Raw genomic sequence first — 21113 nt, 5'->3', positions numbered from 1 at the left:
TTACCCCTTGCTCAGCCTTGGTGGCAGTTTCAATCAAAGTGTGGGGCGGTCTGCTAGCTAAGTGCTGGGCATACGAGCTGCACTCAACCCACCCAACCTGCCCGGGGCTTGATCTTCAGCAGTATGAATCAGAATGAAAAAGGTGGCGGTGAGAAGTCCTGACCTGATGAAATATCCTTAACCTCAATCCAAACGCTTTTCTGATCCCTGCTGTTTCCAAGCATGGGTCTTCAGCTGTTCCTTTAATTCCATATCCCCTCAATAAATTCTCTTTTTACCTAAGTCAGAATGACTTCCTCCTGCTTGCTGTCAAGGGGAGTTTGCCCGTTGGTGCAAGCACTAAGTGCCAGAACACTTGTACTTTTCTAAAAGAGGAAACTGAGCCTTAAAAGCTAACCATAACCAGAAATAATAAAACCGCTTTCACCAGGAGTGAAAACTAAAAACTAGGACTAAACTAAAGAGAATAAAAAAAAGATGTAGCATCTCAAGCATGAAAGAATGTGGTGAATGGCCCAATGTGAAGTTAGTAAGAATTGAAAATAAAGATTCTTAAATGGTCTGAAGAAATAAGTTGATATAAATCCATAATCCCTTTTTTGCAATTCCAAATCTCAAAATATCTCTAAAAACCAGTTTTTTTACCTAAGTCTGGCACAATTTATTTGGCAGCAAAACCCCGTGTGAGCAGAATTGACAATTTTTTAAATATTTATCACACTTACATGAATACTTTTGTTCTTTCTGCAGAAACAGTGTGTTCTATTGCAAGGTGGCTACCCAGATCCTGCTAGAGATGTTATAAGATATGTAGCATATGCTCATATTACCTTTCTAAAATCTGAAAAAAAAATTTTTTTTAAGCCTGGGGTCTTTAAAATTCCCAAGGGTTTTGGACAAGTTCTGCAGTTTATGTCAAAAAGGAACAAAATATCTATTGATGCCACAACTGGAAGCAGAAGACTGTTAGAATCACCTGGACCTCTATGGTTATCCTTTGTTCTTTTCTCATTGTCTTTACTGAAAAGTGTCAAGTTATCAAAGACCCCTCTGTCCTCAATTATCTAGTCTCCCTTATGAATAAAAATGCACCTTTGTGAGAGAGCTGGATGGAATCAACATGAAATCTTTGGCCTCTAATTAAACAAAACAAAATGACCCATAGATACTGAAAGCAAACCAGTAATTATAGGGTTTTTTGGCATTGCGTTGTGTCATTCATTGGGTTAAAAATTGTCCGCATGATCTGTGGCTGTCTTGTCCCCATTTTCTAAGGGAGGGTAAACTGCAAGCCTGTGCCATGCATGTAGTCAGATTTCTCACCAGGAACTAAGGATCACCATGTACCAAGGAACCCACATTTCAGAAGAAATATGATTGAAGGACCTCAGGCTATGTTGTTCCTTTTGTTTATCGGCTCTGTGTCCAGCTCTTCTCCAGACCCATTCCACCCAAAGGAAAGTACTTGCTTTGGTTTTCATAGCAACCCATGTCAAATCTGCATTTCCTAACTAATTCCGTGTGGTCACTAGAAGGATAGGAACTGGCCCAAAGGACCAGTTCTTGCAGAAGAAGGTATTTTGAAAAGTAAAGGTTAAATGCTGCAATGAGTGTACTAAAATATTGGATTTATTTAGTCTGTGTAAATGCTTCATCTGTACAGACCCTGAGAAATCCCACAGAAGTCATTTAGGAAGTAGTATACAGAGGGAATTGATTTCCCTTTAACAAAGAACATTTCATCTTAGAGATTAATTTGCATTGCTGGCAAACCTAGGTGAGGGTTGTTTTATTTGCAAGTTGCTTTTCAGAAAACAACTTCGTTGTCCTAGACATTTGTTCACCCGACATTTGACAATGACTCAAACCTGCAGAGGATTGTATTTTTTTGAGATAACCCATGTGTTTGGAAGGAATGAGAACAGAACTGAGAAACTGTCCAGATGTTGGAATTAAATCAGAAGGGCTGGGCTGGCGTGTACTTGGGTAGGAAGGCATCCACATCGCGTGCCTCAAAAGTGTCAGATGCAACATTGCCTGTCGCCTTCCTACACTGCACATGTGTTCAGCTTGTTTTTGAGTCATCAGAGGCAACTGCTAAAGTTTAGCTTTTGTGTGGGAAGAAAGGGCAGCATCCCCTAGTCTAAATTAATTCCTCAGATCATTTGGCCAGTGATAGAGCTCTGGGGAGAAAAGAATACTGTGTGGATAAGATCTGAAGGGCGGGAGGGTTGGGAGATATCTGGTGAAATGGAGTTTTACTGAGAGAGGGGAACCTCTATAGAGGACCATGGAAGGTCAGGTCCAGCAAATGTCACTTATCCCGGGCAATGCATATAATCAGCTCGTGTAAAGATGGTCATGTGACATTATCGGCACCTTCTAATTTTTCAGTGATTCTTCAATGTGGAGCCCACCAAAGGTGGTGACTCCCAATGGTTAGGACACAAAAGGATTGCCCAAGGAGTTTATTAAAAGTGCAGATTCCTAGGAGGAGGGGGAGTCCCCGCAACCGTATTTTTAACAAGCAACTTAGATGGTCCACAACCCACAATTTGAGAAATACTACCCCAGAGGGTATGGCATTGTGTCAAGTGGTGATTTCCTAAATCAGTGGTTCTCAACCCTGACTGCACATTAGAATCACCTGGGGAACTCTAACAGCATTCCCGCTGCCCAGTCCCCTTCCCCCTGTGGTTGGTTCCGGGATGGCTCTAGGCATCAGTGCATTTGAAAAGGTCCCCAGGTGATTCTAATGTGCAGCCAGGGTTGAGAATCATTGCTCTAAACTGTCCTAAACTGATTGCCTAAATAAGTGAAGGCAGCTCCCACAAGTGCTTAATTGACAGGATGATAATTGATGAGCAGCATATTTACCTTGGTCTGCCCAAACACACCCATGAAAGAGTCCCGTTGTTCTTGGTGTGAAACTGGAAAGAAGGGGACAAAATATACTATCTGGGAAGCTGATGTCTCAGTTAATCAAGTAATTTCTTTCACTCTTCCTGTTCTAGTTTGTTAGCTGCCAGAATGCAATGTACCAGAAATGGAATGGCTTTTAACAAGGGGAATTTAATAAGTTGCTAGTTTACAGTTCTAAGGCCGAGAAAATGTCCCAATTAAAACAAGTCTATAGAAATGTCCAATTTAAGGCATCTGGGGAAAGATACCTCGGTTCAAGAAAGCCGATGACATTCAATGTTTCTCTCTCAGCTGGAAGGGCACATGGTGAACATGGTGGCATCTGCTGGCTTTCTCGTGGCTCTACCAAAAGGGGACTCTCTCCAAAATGTTTCCTCTTTTAAAGGATTCCAGTAAGCAACTCCACCTTCAATGGGTGGAGACACACCTCCATGGAAATCATCTAATCAAAAGTTACCACCCACAGTTGGGTGGGTCACATCTCCATGGGAACAATCAAATGCTCCCAGCCATCAATATTGAATGAGAATTAAAGGACATGGCTCCTCTGGGGTCCACCACAGATTCAGACCAGCACACTTCCTCATGACTTTTGATTTTTGTTGTGGTCATTTTATTTTGCTTTGTTTCCAACTTGGGAGGCCTGGACTTCGGTGCTGAGTGCAGCACTGTGCTTTGAAACAGGGGCTTTTCTAGTTTGATTCATTTCAACCCAGTTTCCAAATTTCTGGGATTCTGAAGTATCAGATTCTGAAGGATGTGCTGTAACAAATCCAGTCAGATCTAAAATAAAAATCAAAGCGATTAGGAAGCACCTTTTTATATTTCGCAAGGATGACTGGCTCTGTAGAGCAATGCAGTACATGGTTCCATTGGAGAACAAGCATTCTCAGTGAATTTCAAATAGAATTTAGTTCACCAAAACCAAATTCTCAAGCAACTGTCTGAATTTGTGATGCTTCTATTATTGAGATGCTTCTATGCTGAACGAAATTCTTCTCCTGTGCAGACCTTTTCCATAGGTGGAGATGGCAGTCTTGCTGTGCTACAGAATATTTACAAATCCAATCTTTTTTTTCAACAGACAATACTTGTTTCTATTTTCAATGCTTTCAAAATTGAGCTGTACCAGTAATGTACAATATAAACCTCCACATTTTATGTGGGGAAGTTCTTAATTATTCCACAAGCAATTTAAGACAGGGAGCCTTTCCACAGGCCTCAGATAGGGGCCCGGGTGGAGTCTAATCCAAATGAGGCTTCCACTTTTACCTGCAGAGAGTGAGCTGAGGCCGAGTGTGTCTCAGTAACTGTGCACTCATAGCTTGTCAGTCAGAAAGAGAGACACCTGGGAGATGTCACCCACTCCAGCACAGGGCTCAGGGTCGTCAGCAAAAGCACAACTCCTCCAGTCTTTGATGGAAAGATATTGTGTTTGCATAAAGAGACCAAGCTGGGTCAGCTTTGCTAATGGGCATCGGTCCCCCATAGCCAACACTGTCTCAACCTGAGGTCAATGCAGTGAGATGTTCTATCTGCAGCACCGTTTTCTTCTGTTTTTGCACCATCATGGAGGAACCCTGCTTCTTCCTGGACATAGAAAGAGGGAAATATATACCTCCAGGGTGTGAGCTGGGTGCCCCCCTGAGTCTGTCTCCAGGGAATTTTTACCCATGCGCAGGACAGATGGGAGAAGGAATATACTGGGAGTCCCCTATCTACTAGGGGATCCCGCCAGAGCACAGGGTGTTTTGGGGGGTCCCAGGGAAAAGTGGCAGGCCAGGCAAGGGCTGTCCTCTCCCATGATATTCAGACTCTGGCTTAAGGCAAAAAATGGCACTGTGGGTTTACCAGGGCCTGCCGTGCTCCCTTCACTGACTCCGCTGTCAGTGCCTGAAGTCGCTTCCTTGAAGTATTCCCAATTTGGCAGAGTTTTGAGAGAAGCACCCACGCACATGCAGCGTCTCTGAAGGCTTGTGGTGCCATCGTGGCCACGTGATCGAGAAGCAGCGAGTCAGCCTCGGAGGGAAGCCATGACTCTCGCATATGTGGGTCCGATACCTTCGGACTAGTTCAGCGGGAGTGTCACAGGGATGGCAGCCTGCCACTTTCTCACAGACCGCCCCTGTCCCCATGCAGCTCTGCCTGAAGATTTATCCAGGAGAGGATGGAGGGGAGGGTGACGGTGTCGTGGAGGGGCGTCCTCCCTCCCATGGAGAAAGGCAGCTGCTCACTGCAGGGCACTGTGGGGCTCATCTCCACACCCACTGGCCAAAGGCTACCACAGTGTAGATGGTGAGCTAGAAGAGGGAGGGAGAAGGGACGTCAGCTTCCAGGCTTTTCTCTCACCATTTCTGCACACTCGAGCAAATTAATCTCTTCGGGCCTCTCCTCATCTATAAATAAAACCTTCATCTATTACTTAATTCTGTGGGCCCAGATAGGGGTAGCTACAACCACTACATTCAAAACCTGTAGCAGTAGAATTCTCGCCTTCCATGCGGGTTCGATTCCTGGCCCATGCATTTCCCAAAGCAAACAAAATTCAACAAATGGTGCTGCAATAATGGGATACTCACATGGAAAAAAAAACGTGAAATGTGACACCCTCCAAACAGCATACCAAAAAAAAAAAAAACCAAACCTCTAATCAAACTGTATCATCCCTCAATTGTGCTTTGCAATCTAAAATTTGAAAAAATCTGATAGAATAAATTCTGAACGAAGGCACCTAGGTTTTCTCAAAGTATTTACCTTTAAGTTGTGTCGCACGAGTGAATATATGAGATTAGCTTCAGGCATATGAGATATCAGTAGCAGGATCTCTTGATAAAACTTCATTTATTTGTTTACTAGTGTACTTCATAAATTGTAAATGTGTTATAAAGTATAAATAAATAATAGACCAAATTTATTTCATTTACTACTTGTAAGAGTCACATTTTTGTCCTTCCAGCTTGAGAAACCTCAAACTAGCAATGAGGTATTATGACTATTTCTGCACGAGTAATGGAAACCCAAAGTCCCTTTAATGGAAGGGAATTTGTCTCTGCTCAGCTGTCTCGGAAGGGAACTGAAGGAATATTCCCTAACACAACGGAAAAGGTGCCAGCACCTCAGAGAAAATAACTGCTGATACTTTCAGATTCATACCTCCTCTATGCCTCAGTTTCCTTGTCTTTAAAACAAAGGATGAGAGTAGCAACAAACTCATAGACTTGCATTGCAGTGAAGTGAATTAATATGTGAACGTGCTTAGGATTGTGCCTCATGCATAGCCACCTCTCACCCAAAAATAAAAATCAGTATTATTATTCTCCCAGCTTAGAGTAGAAATAGGACTTCTCTCCCAAGGTCCATAAGCCAAGCAAGAGTAGGCTTCCACTGACCCTCTCTGGACCACGTGCCTTTGTGTGAACCAACCGCTGACTCCAGGAGACTGGAGGACGATGACTTCTAGCAGTCCTGGTCACAGTGCCGCCTGCTGTGGTCTGAGCTTCAAGGGGTCCATGGAAAATGCTTCCAGTCAGAAAGAAAGGCTGCTCCCCGTACACATATGCACCAATCGTATTCCCAAGTACTCAACACCCGTGAAATACTTACAGTTCCTATGTGCTTTCACATTGCCTGCTCACGACCATACTGTTAACGGGGTTAAAATTCACACAGGTTGGACAAGTCATTTCACTGCTGGTAGCCTCGATTTTCTCATCCATATAATGGGTATGTTGTGAGAACTAAGATATCTTGTGTATCCTAGCAGGATGGCTGTTTGCCCCCACCCCACCCCGCCCCACCCAGCCCCAGCTTAAAAGAAGAAGGTCCGTCCTACCTATGGGGAGGGAAGAGAACTGTCTTATCTGTATTAATGAGTCATTAATAGAATGTTGGAATGTAAAAATCTTGAATCAAGAGCAGAATTGGCTCTGCATCTGGGATGCCCCTTCACCGGGGCAATTCAGCCTTCTTTGTCCTTTCTACTGCTGTGATCACGAAAACAATAATTCGTACATATCACCGTGCCTAAGTTTCCTTCCAACTCCGAGGGTCTGATTCTAGGTTTCTGTGGTTAGCTACTCCCTTTGTATTGCTTTTTTCCTATTCTAATCTATCCTGTCTCTTTCCTAAGCATTTTCTATATCACATTTAGAGAAAACTTATCGAACACATTTTATGTTTGGTTTTGGACTTGCATTTAATTAGGTATTAATCTCACTAACGTATTTCTGACCAGCATGGAGGCTTTTGTTTGGTTAGTTTCTCCCTTAAGAACTAAGCTCCCACATCCCCCAGCTTAAGGGTGTTAAATGATTTATTGATATTGTCTGACTCAGGCAGTACATTTGTTCTACAACCTTAGCTGGAGTGCTGCAGCCTAGACTGAAGGCCATCAGGACATTTCCATGAACAGAAAGCTGAATTCTGCCACTAGGCCAGACACTGGGTCATTTTTTGCCATGAGGCCTTTTGTTCCATCAGATCATTTCTAACCTGTATACATGAGCACACGCAGGGCATACTCATGTACGTGCTTCTTTGTTCTTTTTCTGTCTCTCTTGGCATCCTTGAGGACTCCACTGCTAGGCTTCTATTGTTGGCAATCTTTATGTTGCCTTCAAGACTCGCTATTCATCTGAAGATGGGTTGGTTCTCACTCTTAGGCCGATGAAACCCAGATTTATATTTCACTTTAGTTGATATTGATTCCTCTGTATCCGTGCTGGACATTCATTTGCTGGGCATAAAAATGCTCAAGGCAACCAAATTTTCTCCAACTGAATGTAAATGATGTGCAATTCCTGCCTCTGTCCCTCTTCAAAAATGTTACTGTTCCCACGTAGCAGTGAGATGGTCCTGGAAAGGAAGAGGCTTCCTCAAAGTCATCTGAAGTTTAGGTTCTGTAAAAACACCCGGGAAAGGGTCAGAAGGGCTTTATTTACTTTCATTTATGCTACAAGTTGAGTATTGAATAACCTGTCATTAATAAGCACCTCCCATGTTCGAATGTGTGTTCCTAATTACTAGGACTGGGGCAGGAGCTAAAAAGAACCAGGAGCTGAAAATACAGATGATACGAAACAGAAATGCATCCGTGAACAACACAGCCATGAAGATATAGGGATGGCAGTGTACGCCATGGACAGATGTTTGACAGATCTAGATGGTGGCACAACTGACCCAGGGTAGAGTAAGAAGGATAACACAGAAAGCACTGTTTCTATAGCAAATTCTCATGTTCATTCTCTGGCCAACTGAACTTGAGGGTAGCATAGACAGTGCCTTGCTATTAAGGAGCTACTTGACTAAAAAGCATTCCAGAGACATGAGGAGACCTTTCTCTCGTTCTTCAATCTCACCAAAAATGCTCTTCAATGCCTCCCCATCCCTATGCTCAGATGCCCCTCGGAGCCCACCCACTGTTGCTGGTACCTGTGCAATGACCCAAAATGTTCTTCCCTTGATCAGTTAGGATCTCAGCAGGAAACAAACGGCATACTGAAAGGAATATTTAAAGAAGTTTTAATGGAGAGACTATTTATGCAAGTGTTGGCATGATCAAAGGACGTTAAAGTACCTAAGAGTCCTAAAGGAACAAGGGGAAAAAGCTATGGCTGGAACCTAGCAAGTGCCATAGTTGGTGGAGAGGACCTCCCCACAGAAGCTGCAGCCATAGGAAAGGAAGGCAACCTTTCCGAACCTTTGGTGCCAGGAAGAGGAAGCAGGGGAAAGAAATAACCTAAACTGTCTCTTCTCCTTTTGATCAACCCCAACAGGAAGCCAGAGTGGGGAACAAAAGAGCAGAGAATGGATCTGTAGGCAACTAAAGAATAACCCACACATCTCCCCTACCTCAGGCTGCTTCTCACCCAACACGTGGCATTGCTTTCACCAGTAAAATCCTTTCTGGGCATTGCCTCACAAGCTTTGGTTTGCCGTTACGATTCCTGATAAACTACTAAGTAAATCTGGAGGCTTAAAGGAGGATTGCACTTAAGTACTTGGACCCATGGCATGTATTTATCAGTTTCCAAATAAATATCCAGAACCATATGAAGCAATCAAAACATTTGTGCATTTTACAGGTGCAAACAAAAATGTTAATACATTTAAGAAAACTAAATACCTTCAATGAAGTCTGATGGTTGAGACTTCCTCTTGTTAATTGATTTATCTATCAGGTGATGGATCTGATCATTACTGAGATGCCTATAAGCATTTAGGAAACTGTACAGTTCTATCCTTGATTCCTATAGGCATCTTAGTAATGTCAATTGGAAATAAAATTCTTTTCACTGAAGGACCCATTAAACTGCTCCAATGTTTCCTTTCGCTCATACTTCCGGACTCTTCTGAGAACTTTTAATTAATAATAAGGCGAAGGAGAGAATGTCATCCAATCGACAAATATTGATGCAGGAGAAATATTTCTGAAAAGCCAGGAATTTCTTCTAACCCTCAAAAGTCTAGTGTGGAAAAGTACCTGGAAGAAAGATGTATAGAGAGAGTGGGGCTAAATTTAGAAGGCTGGGATGGGCTTTCAAATCTGTTTTCATAACAGCTAAATGAGACCCAGAGGTGAGTTGCAGAATTGCCGTCTGCCCTCACCGTGTCTTCCACACACAAATAATATAATAATATTCACTATTCTTCACTCAAACACGTGCTGTGTGCTAAGGACTACGTTAAGAGCTTTGCATGCATTGACCAATTTCACCTCAGAACATTGGCGATCAGCATTATTACAGTGCTGTTTTATAGGTAAAAGTGAGAAATCCGAGGCACTGAGAGGGTAGGTAACCTGTCCAAGGACATAGAGCTTATAGTGGAAGAACTTGAAATTGAACCCTGTGATTCAGGTTCCAGATTGTGTATTTAAGTTCTTCTCCACCGTTGCCTCCAAAAGCCTATCCGCACAGCTCTAGAGCTTTCAAAATCTTGGTAAAATACTTATGAATGTGTTTGTCCCTCACTCCGTTCCTCAAAACGTTATAGAAACATAACTGCATTTAAGTCTCCAAATAGTCCTTGTGAGCTAGATACTGTTATTTCTTCTGTATAGGTGAAGACCCTGGGTGACATAGTAAGGTGCGGTCTATAAGTGGCAGAGTAAAAACCTGATTCCAGATTTTCTGACCCCAGGTCCAGCAATTGTTCTGCCGAACCACAATTTCCATTCACTCCTAACCCTGCAAAGACAGACTGATGTGCAATCTGGTCTGCTTGACTTACTGACTCTGTATCCTCAGCAAATGTTTTAAGCTCCCTAAGCCTCAATGCCCTTATCTGTAAAACTGGGACAAAAAGACCCACCAAGACCTATCTTGTTAGGGTTGCTGTGAAGCTTAAATGAGATCATTTGAAGGCCAGGACATTATCACTTGGTCACATGCAATATTAAAGTTCTAATATATAGACACATAGGAAATGTTCAATATCCAATGCGGATCAAATCGGGTTGTTCCCATACTGGGATCCCTCCCCTGGCATCCCCCCAAGGCAAACGCCTCTTCTGTTCTCTGAGGTCACTTCAGGGTCTGCATTCCCTCCGCTTTTGGCCTCTTCTCATCACCTCTGGCTCTTACCCACTAAACCCAGCCACGCCGACCTTCTTGCCCGGTCTTACATGTTTTTCACTTGCTCTTCTCTCTTTCCCAGGGCCTCCCTCTTGCCCTTAACTTCCCAGTTTGAATATCACCTCCCAGGAGTGGCTCCTGGGCAACCGAACCGTTCTCTGCTGTATCACCCGATGTTGTTCCTTTTCTAGCACATATCAATAGCTGGTTATTTTATTTGTGCTTATTTATCGATTGTCAATTCCCAGCCTTGTGTTAACTCCTTCCTTGTTCACTGGTATCTCTCCAGTTCATAGAACAGTGCTTGGCACATGGTAAGGACTCGATTGATGTCTGCAAAATTAATGAACAATTAATAGTCTTACCTATTGAATTATATTATCATTTCTAGAGATGCTAATCCTAAATTAGTGAGTGTGATCTCAACACCTTCTAGCAACTTATTGTGGAGAAAGTATCTTCTAGCAATTTATTCTGGAGTAATTCTATGTATTTCACTGTTATACCATTCAGGGTATAGTTATTATTTATATAGTTTTCATTAGCATGTTGGAATTTCAAGACATTTACACACATCTGGAAGAGTATGGAAAATAATATAAGTAGTATTTGCCTCTGTGTGATATGTAACGCTGTTTAAAGCATGATCAGCTGCAGCACGGATAGATGCCAGGGCTTTTGTGGTCATTTCCATCATCTCACTTTAGGGCTGTCCTTTGAGAAGCCGCCAGTCCAGGAAGGGCTCTGTGACACCCCAGGGAAGGATTCCAGACACTTGGAAGGTATGTCCAGGCCTTCCTTCAATGGCTTTATGGGGCAAAGGGTAAAAGATAGAATTAAAAGCTTGACTTTTATAACACACATCTATACAGGAAACCTGGCCCTACCCCTTACCAAGTTGCATAAATTTTCTGTGCCTCAGTTTCCTCATGTGTAAATGGGGGATAATAATAGTACCAGCCTCATAGGCTATTTGGGAGGATTAAATAAATCAGTGCATCTAATACACTTACAAAAGTACTAACGCCTCATAGACCTATTAACCACTTTCATGTACCATCCATGAGAGCTAGATGGGGCTGGGTTCCTATGTGCACTCAGGGAGAGCAGATATAAGCAGTAAAAAGCATTATGTGATAAATTCCAAAATTTCATTTTTATTGCAAAGGGTAAATTAAGGTTCAGTATCTCTCACCAATATTTAAGCCAGTTTTCCCTTCCTCATTCTTTAGAGGAGAGCCATAATAAAAAAATATTTATTGGGGCGGGCCACGGTGGCTCAGCAGGCAAGAACGCTTGCCTGCCATGCCAGAGGACCCGGGTTCGATCCCCGGTGCCTGCCCATGTTAAAAAATATATATATATATTTATTGAATGATGCCAAAGTACAAGACTGTGTGCTGAGCAGCAGTGACAGAAAACATCCATTTCTAGCTAGGGAAATGTCTGTAGTTTCCTTAACAGTTTCCTGTTTCTGAATTTCAAATGTGCCAGTAGAAATGAAGACAATGTCCGGTTACTCTCTTTCTTCCCCTGAGTCCCAGAATTCAATTAAAATCATGTTCCACTTTGACTGATCCAAAGTGTTTTTGATGAAAGGAACCTGAAACACAGATATTCTATCTGCAAAAGAGTAACTGTAATGTATCCAGCAAAATACCATGCAAAGAGAAATGATGAAAAAAAGTCCATTGATAATGAAAGAAAACTAGATAGGTATCTAGTGAAATAGATAGCTTTCAGCTAGTTATTCCTTTATGACTGAGCCTGCAGGGCTGCTTATGAAACAAAGAATCTTGGAATCATGTAATTTCAAATTTATTGCCTTCTCTTTTTAGCCCAGAGTTTCTCTAGCCACAATTCTGGCAAAGCCCATTTTGGCATATTGCTATTCTAAGATATTCAAAACCCATGGCAAGTACCCTTTAAAAAGGTATTAGTATGAGTGCCATGGGAAAATATACTCCAAGGTTGTAGATGAATTGATATGATTTCCTTGATTGTATCTTTTTATTTATGAGGCATAATTTATGAGCACTGGAAAGCAAACTACAATGAGTGATGACTAACTATAGCCAAAGTCATAAATCAGGAGCAGTGAAAGAAGTGGTGATTTTGATCGAATCCATTGAATTAACTGTTGATGTTAGCCAATACAGGTATTGGAGAGACCTTTATAATATCTATTTGTCTCCCTCATGGGACTGTGATAACAAACTCATTACATACCCCCAGGAAACAAATAATTTAATTGTTTGCCTGTTAACATGCAACCTGCTTACTCTACTTATTAATTACTGGCATGGCTGTTCTTACTGGATTTATGCTCATTTCTGATGTGAGTTGTCATCAGAATATATTCACACTCTCTAGTTGTTGTTGTTGTTTGGTAAACAGTGATGCTGCCTCCTTAGTGTCACTTGATAGAAATATATCCTCAGAATTGTTGAAATGCTTTTTTACATCAAAACATTGTCATTATACTACAAGGAAGCATGTCACAGAATATCACAGAAGTTGCAGAGAACTCAAAATTTTTGCCATCTCTTAATCCTCTGGGAGTAACAGTTTTAATGCAACTCTTATAATAAACAGCCTTGGAAAAGAGCAATATCTGAAATTTCTCCAAGGACAAGGAGAATGATTGTCACTTATATGAGGAGTCAAAAAATTAGAGGCTTTCTGTAAAAGATCACTGGCTGAATTTGATTATTCCTATATTCCCATTTTTACATTGAAAACAGTAGTAAATACAAAACCAAAAAAAAACAAAAAACAAAAAACTTCAGCTGGATGCTAATAATATAGAAAGGATCCTGAAATATATCTCCTTGGTTTAAGGATCCCGAAATATATCTCCTTGGTTTTAGCAAGACTTACAGCGCTTCCTCAACCAAAAGAATTATGAAATATTTTTATAATTAAGAAGACATTTATTTTGGATGATATGATAAAGGCAAAATATATCAGGAATCCCCCTCTGAAATTTCTATCAAGAATTTCTCTTTGTACCAAGGCTGCATTTGGAAAATATCAGTCCTAAGAAATGTTATTTCCGAAAGCTATGAGCCATTGAATGAGATAGAGTGTTAAAGTGAAAACTACTTTCCAGTTAAGTGTGAAAATTGTGCTAAAGAATAACTTGTGTATTAATATAAGCACCAAAGGTCACCACTGAAAGAATTTTCAGTACGTCTGCCCTTCTCCCATATTCTGCAGAGTGATGGCTCCTTCTCTTTCACAAAAAAAAATTGCTGCAAATGTGTCTGTCCAGGACTCTTGCCTTCCCCCAAGAATACAATCAGAAGGACAAATACTGTGTTGAGAGTAATTAGGAGTATTTAGAATAATGTCCATCTGGTTTGCAAGGTAAAATTAGACCCAATAAGTTCCAGAGGTATCAGAATTTCAAGGAATTGCCTCTGAAGTGAGAATCAGGAGGCAGGCTATGGTTCTATAAAGTTAATGAACTCTGGTTCTGTTTAGAACTGTAGCCACTATAATAAACTCTGTGGCAATTGTAACATATTCAAAGAGATACATGCACTGTGCTTATTTGAATGACTGATGACTTCAAAGGTAATGCAAAGTAAACCTCTAAATAGACATATCCTGAAAGGAAATTGAAAATGTTCACTGCCTAGATTTCTGTGCCTGGTGCTTCAGGGAATAGCTCCCTGTGTTTCTCAAATAATGTTGGTCACAAGAATAACCTGGAGATATGTTGAAAAAGCAGAGTGTCGGGTCCTCTCACCTGAAATCCTAATACAAGTATCCCAAATCAAAAATAACTTTGATGACATTGGCCAAGGGACACATTTTGCAAAGACTAACTCTAGAGAAGGAACATGCCCAAGAGGCAGTTTGCAACAAGGAAGGACAAAGATTAAATCCATTGTTTCCACAGCAATGGGATTTCGGCATCTTGGTGGTAAATGTTTATACTTTATATAATTAATTTTTAAAGGCCAAACATATAGTAATTAGTCCTTTGGGGTGAAAAGAATCATTAAAAGAGTAATTTGATTTTTTTCTTTTTAGTCTGACAACAAACCTAAAGATGGTAATAGTTACTAAAAAAAAGTATTACACTGAAAACAGCTGACAAATTAATCTACAATTTTGCTAATCAGTTATATAATTTGTGGTTGAAAGATGCTAGCTATTTTATTTTGACTCAAGTAGCTAATCTAGGGTTTTCTATGACATCTTCCTAAACTGTGACTGTTCTCATGGTTGAGACAGAAGTTTTAAGGAAGAAAGCACCCTAACTCAGCATGCCCTAACTTACTCATTGGCAAAGTGTCCAACTTTTATAGTCGTAACTGTCTGTGTGTACATGCATGTGAAGCATTCTTCCAACCCAGATAATGAGCATTGTGGCTGAAACTTTAATCATCTTCACTATAAAAGAATAGATATGTTTAGTCTGGATATTGTAAGTGTAAGAATGCTGAGAGGTATTCTCACTCTTTTTTTTTTTTTTCACATGACCACAGAACTCATAAGCCTTACTCCTTTTCTTCCTCCAGTAATATCTCTTCCTTTGTGTACAAAACCCACACACTCTGTCTACGCACCCAATGCTAATGTGAGGAGACCTTGGGATACAGACCAGGTGGATTGGCTTGTCAGGTAGGAGGGAGGCAGGTAGGTAGGTGGATAGATAGATTATCTACAGATAAATAGTCAGATAGATAGATAGATAGATAGATAGATAGATAGATAGATAGAAAGATAGATATAAAGATAGATAGACAGTCAGACAGACAGGCAGACAGACAGACAGACAGACAGACAGACAGACAGACAGACAGATAGATAGATAGATAGATAGATAGATAGATAGATAGATAGATAGATAGATAGATAACATGGTCAACTCTTTGTTCACAAGATATTTAATCTCTGAACTTTTACACTGGCTCATTAGAACTAAATAAATCACAACTCTTTCCTGAAAATTTCCCCTCCAAGATCTCTGTTCCTTTTTCCTCCCCCATATGCGGATAGACCCAAATCCATTGTTCCCTTGTAGAAATCATAAGCATAATCATTAGTCATTTTACCCTGAATCCTGATCTATGCTTCAGTTCTTTTGTCTGGGCCTAGACAAAATCCCACATAAAGTAATTTATACTTTGATATATAACGGTGGGGTGGGTGGCAATTACTGACAAATTCTTTTTCCTTTACTTCTGGTAGTTTGGGCACAACAGAGACAATGCTTTGTGGCGCAGGTTTCGTGAAATCCATAAGGCTTTGTTATCTCAGCCGGTTTCCTCTTCACTGTAGCTGCTTTTGCTTTCAGAGTGGTTCATGCAAATAGCACAGTCCTGCTTTGCATAAGCACGTTGATTTATATGAATGCTATTTTGATCCCAAATTGATTGAACACTAAAGAGAAAGACTAGGAAAAAATAGCAATGTATTATGCAGGTCTCTTATCAAAGACAAAAAACACTGATCCTACACTTCCACACTCAGTTAGCAATGGGTGTTTTGTAACTACCTAGTTTTTTTTTTTAAGAATGTATAGATACAAAACACTATACTATTGAGGCTCAGTATTTAAATGCCATGGATTAAATCATGTTTTGGAAACAGGACTCCACCAAGTAAATGCTCAGATAAGTCAGGAAGGTATGAGGTTTAATCTTATCCATCAACACCAGCCTTAAAAAGCTTTAACTAGTGTTTATGATTCTACATCTAGGTCAAAAAACAAAAGTTAGTGTTTGTAAAGCTGGGCCAGAGTTGAACTAAAGGCTTCCTATGTATTATATCTTATTTCCTCTTCTTTTCTTTCAAAACCCCATGCCTGCCCTAATGCTGTCTCCTATTGGTGCTCCCTAATTAATTGCCAACTTGCAGATTTTTATTTTATTATTCCTGGTTGCACATTTCTTCCTATTTTCTGCCCTATCCATTGTGGCCCCTTTTAATTCTGGATGTCTTTAAACCAACAACCAAAGCTCTGCTCTTGGCAAGGAATTTGATATCAATAGTTGCACCTTATTTTTCATCCCTTTCCAAGAATACTTCTTTTGAAACCTTGCCTGTCGTTGTGTATGAAAAGCTTCCACAACTCCATAAGGATATTTGCAGTGAAAGAGGTTGATCTGGGGCAGACTGAAGCTAAGGAACCTAAAGCCTCTTCAATAACAAAGTCCTTTACCTACTCTCCTTAAGGTACCTGAAGACTCACCAGAGCCATCTCACAGGGAACTATGAGATAAGCTGCAATTGTTTTCTGACCTTGACGGTAGCTCCCCTGGGAAGCTAGCTCCCCTTTTGGTAACAAAGTTTCCTGCTCCTAACTTCCCTGTGTCTAGCCTTAAAATCAGTCCCCTTGAATGATGAGAAAGGGGGAAAATTCAACCTCCCCAAGTTGAATTCTTGATATTCTCACAAACAGTGTGGACAATCAAAACTATAGGCTGAGCCCCCAATCTTGGGGTTTGTTCATATGAAACTTAACCTCACAAAGGATAGGTCAAGGTTACTTAAAATTAGGCCTACGAGTCACCCCCAAGAGAGCCTCTTTTTTTGCTCAGATGTGACCTATTTCTCAGCCAACACAACAAGCAAACTCACCACTCTCCCCCTGTCTATGTGAAACATGACTCCCAGGGGTGTGGACCTTCCTGGCAAGGTGGGACAGAAATCCTAGAATGAGCTGAGACTCAGCATCAGGGGATTGAGAAAACCTTCTTGACCAAAAGGGGGAAGAGTGAAATGAGACAAAGTGTCAATGGCTGAGAGATTCCAAACAAAGTCAAGAGGTTATCCTGGAGGTTATTCTTACACATTAAATACATATCACCTTGTTCTTCAAGATGTAATGGAGAGGCTAGAGGGAACTGTCTGAAAATGTAGAGCTGTGTTCCAGTAGCCATGTTTCTTGAAGATGATTGTATAATGATACAGCTTTCACAGTGTGACTGTGTGATTGTGAAAACGTGTCTGATGCTTCTTTTATCTACCTGATCAACAGACAAGTAAAACATACGGAATAAAGATGAATAATAGGGGGGAACAAATGTTAAAATAAATTTAGAGTGAAATGCTGGTGATCAGTGAGGGGGAGGTATGGTATGTATGAATATAAAAAAAAAATAATAATAATAATAATAATAATAATAATAAAAAAATCAGTCCTCTTCACCTGACAACCTGAGCATGCATATCCATCCTTGGAAGTGAAGACACCTCCCTGATCCAGAAATACAGGTATTTGTCTAGGTACAAGTCATTTTATTTGGGGGATCCTGAATACCTTATTTATGTTATGGATGTCCTACAGAGTCAAAAGCAGCTTATTGGAAAGAGCCCTGGAGACACTAGTCTCAGCTTTCCTAACTTCTGTCATCTTGGGCAAGGTAATAAAATTTTTGGAACCTCAGTGTCCTCAGCTATAAAAGGGGCTGGTAATACATTCTCCACTTACTTTATAAAGTTGTGTTCTGAAGACTATGCAAGCTAACATATGTTAAAATTCTTTGCAAATTGTAGTGTTTGTAAAATGTGAGCACTTATTATACAAATGAATGAGGGAATGTATCTGAACTCTTTCAAAAAGCAGATTCTGTTATGTAAGTAGGTTAGCTGTCTCTTAAAAATGGGAGTCCTATCAGGAAGGTACTTGAGATTTGCATTTGACAGCAATCTGAAAGCAATTCAACATCAAAAATTTTACTTTTACAAAGGAATCGGCCAAAACCTGTACAGAAACACAGATGGGAGTTGGCCTAAATTACTAAAAATCTCTCTAACGTTTCATCTCTTCAAGGGATCGTTGATGTAAAAGCAAAATAAACAAAAACTGAACTAAACCCTCACCCTGGACCGTTTTGTCCAAAGTATCACATATTTTGAATATTCTGCATGCTTTCTTTTTTTTTTTTTTAACACTCTGCATGGTGTTAAAACTTGGACTTATGGAATCAAACAAGTTGTTTAGACATGTCTTTAAAGTCTTGGTGCAGATGGTAAAAGAGAAAAATATTGTAGAAGGCACCAAATGGGGGTGGGAGGGGGGAAATGTCGTGAAGTTAGACTTGCACAACATGAGAGCTTACTAAGGAATACTCTCACTCCCAAACACGCACATAGTCTTTTCGTATTGCCATTTAGATCTATCATTCTGATTGATCACTGTGTAGTTGGCTATTATTGGACCTAATTTAACCCTATACGCTCACACATCCATCTACTCTGTCTATTGTACCTGACATTCTACAAATTACTTACTCATGCAAATGATGACCTAAGGCAACCTTTTAGGATATTCGTGTTTAATTATACAAATGGTTCTTGATAAATAAGATTATACATCCTTCCATATGTTTATCCCTTCCCTGATGAAAGGAAAATTTAATTTCCATGCAGATTTGGTGGGGACAATGTTTAATAATTGCTGAGTTTTATGTAGTCTGCAGATCCATCCAGTTTGAAGAAGCTGACAGAATCACTCCACTTCTCGCACAGAGATGGGCAGTTTTTAATTAGACTGAAATCAGCTTGCTGAATTCTGAAACTAGGGCTCCTAAGTGAGCTCTTTAGTGTTCTTTCAGTCAAAGGCCAAAAAGAAGTTCCTGCTATCCTCTGGTTGCAGGATCAAACGTATCCGTTCAGTTGTGTTAGTCGCTATTTGGTTGCCAACTTTTCTTCCAGCCTGAGGGTTTATCTTGCATTTGACCTGTCTTGCCTTCTCTTTGGAGGTCTGGGCAGTGAATTCAGCAGGAAAAGCACCCAGCAACTGGACATGGTGTAAAACCGGGCCTGCCCCCCCAGAAGGCCTCAGAGCTCCCACGTTCCATGCCGTGTCTTCTACCCAAGCAGTGGTCCACATCAGCACCCCTGCGAAACCCAACGGCATCGTCAGTCTCTACAGGTTGTTCTCCAACAACATCAGCGGGGCAGAGACGGTGGTGAGCAGCAGAGTTCTCAGAATTAAAACCCAGGATTGTTTTATTTTTAAAAACCATGACCGCGCTGCCTTTGCTTTTCTTCTTGATCCTTCCTTGGTTTTTCTTCTCCTTGATCCTTCTTTCTTATCCTTCTGTTCTGAATTGCTCTCTGGGGGATGGGGGATGGGGAAATATGGAAACAGGGAGAAAAATGCTAACGATGGCATTAAAACTCTACTAGTGTTGTAAGAAACCTAAGACTATAGAGATAATCAAATTACATTAATTTAATTTAATCAGAAAATATATGTCCAGCACTTCTGGCAATTGTTGGAGACGTAAATGTTAATGTGACAAAGAAAATAGAATCCTCAGGATCCTCATTTGGGCACAAGCAAATCTCTTATAACATGGTGAAAATTCTGTTGTTCTTCTAGTGAATTCAGGGAAGTGTTAGCCCTTGGAAAGACAGAGTAGTTCAGCTCAGCATAGCCGCAACGCCACCCTTAGGCTATTGACTTGTTTGGGACACATCAGGGAAAGACGACAGATTGTTCAGGGAAATCATCTTTCACGTGGTTTAGCCAAATTGCTTGCCAGAATGGATGCTAAGGCTCCACCAGACCAGTTCCTGCATTATTTAAATGAAGAGATGAAGATCCCCTGGAATGCAGTAAGTTATCTCTGCGACACACCTCTCAGGTTCCTCATGAATAAGTGGAAAGCATGATGCTTAGAGGGAGATTGTGCAGATCCAGCTAGCAAGTTACAAATTATTTTGACCAATTTAGGGAACAATTTGGGCAAGTGTGGAGAAATCCTGAAGCCCTAGCACCAGGTATTGAAACAATGTAAAAGTGAACTCAAGTACTGGGCGGGCCACAGTGGCTCAGTGGCAGAGTTCTCGCCTGCCTTGCTGGGGACCCAGTTTTGATTCCCGGTGCCTGCCCATGTTAAAAAAAAAAAAAAGAGTTAACACAAAAACAAAGAGCCTTGTGTTGAATGCTAAAGGGACATTAGCATATATAGGGCTTTGTGTTCAACAAATAAATGGTATAAATATGATCATCTCTTGATTATGCTTATAGAATGATAATATTAATAAACTAAATTTATATTTAGAGTGCATCCTGTGCCCCTCCTTTTTTTTTTGGTAACAGATAACTCTTCTTAATTATTTGTTACTTTTATCAATGTGAAAATTAGTATACAATTTCTGAACTCTTTTGTTCCAGACAGCACATGATAAAACCACCATGAGGTCAAAAGCTTGTTCCAAATAAACTACAGAATTTCTGTTCCAACAACGATGATCAAGAAAGTCTGTAATATTTTCTATAAACCAACACCCTCAAAGGAATAGGTGGGCTTTCGAGCGCTTACCCAAAAAAAAAAAAAAAAAAGTGCATAGAATGCACTCTAAATATAAATTTGGTTTATTAATATCATCATTCTGTAAGTATAAATGATCAAGAGATGATCAGGATTTAAAACATGGATCTGTGGGGATTTTTTTGACCCAGAAATTACATGCAAGTAACCCATGGCACAGGATAGACTTTTGGTGAATACTGACTATAAATAAAATTCAAATGCGGATTTTTTAAAGAAAGAATCATTCTGCGAGTCACAGAATTTGATCAATATTTGGTGTATCCTATGCCATTTTCTAATACCTCTCTAAGGTAGTAGATAACGGATTACA

The 21113-nt window shown here is 40.5% G+C and overlaps 1 protein-coding gene across 1 annotated transcript in view; it reads left to right on the top strand.

Annotated features, from left to right (window-relative positions):
* Positions 1-21113, top strand: part of USH2A (usherin) — an 844952-nt gene that overhangs the window by 802375 nt on the left and 21464 nt on the right. The window contains exon 65 of the mRNA XM_077157816.1: positions 19220-19429. Within this exon, the coding sequence (XP_077013931.1) occupies positions 19220-19429 (210 nt within the window). The remainder of the gene's footprint in view (positions 1-19219; positions 19430-21113) is intronic.

Source organism: Tamandua tetradactyla, chromosome 4 (assembly GCF_023851605.1).
Source record: "Tamandua tetradactyla isolate mTamTet1 chromosome 4, mTamTet1.pri, whole genome shotgun sequence".
NCBI lineage: Eukaryota > Metazoa > Chordata > Mammalia > Pilosa > Myrmecophagidae > Tamandua > Tamandua tetradactyla.
The sequence above is the reverse complement of the archived record's forward strand: the minus strand, read 5'-3'. Positions and strand labels throughout refer to the sequence as shown.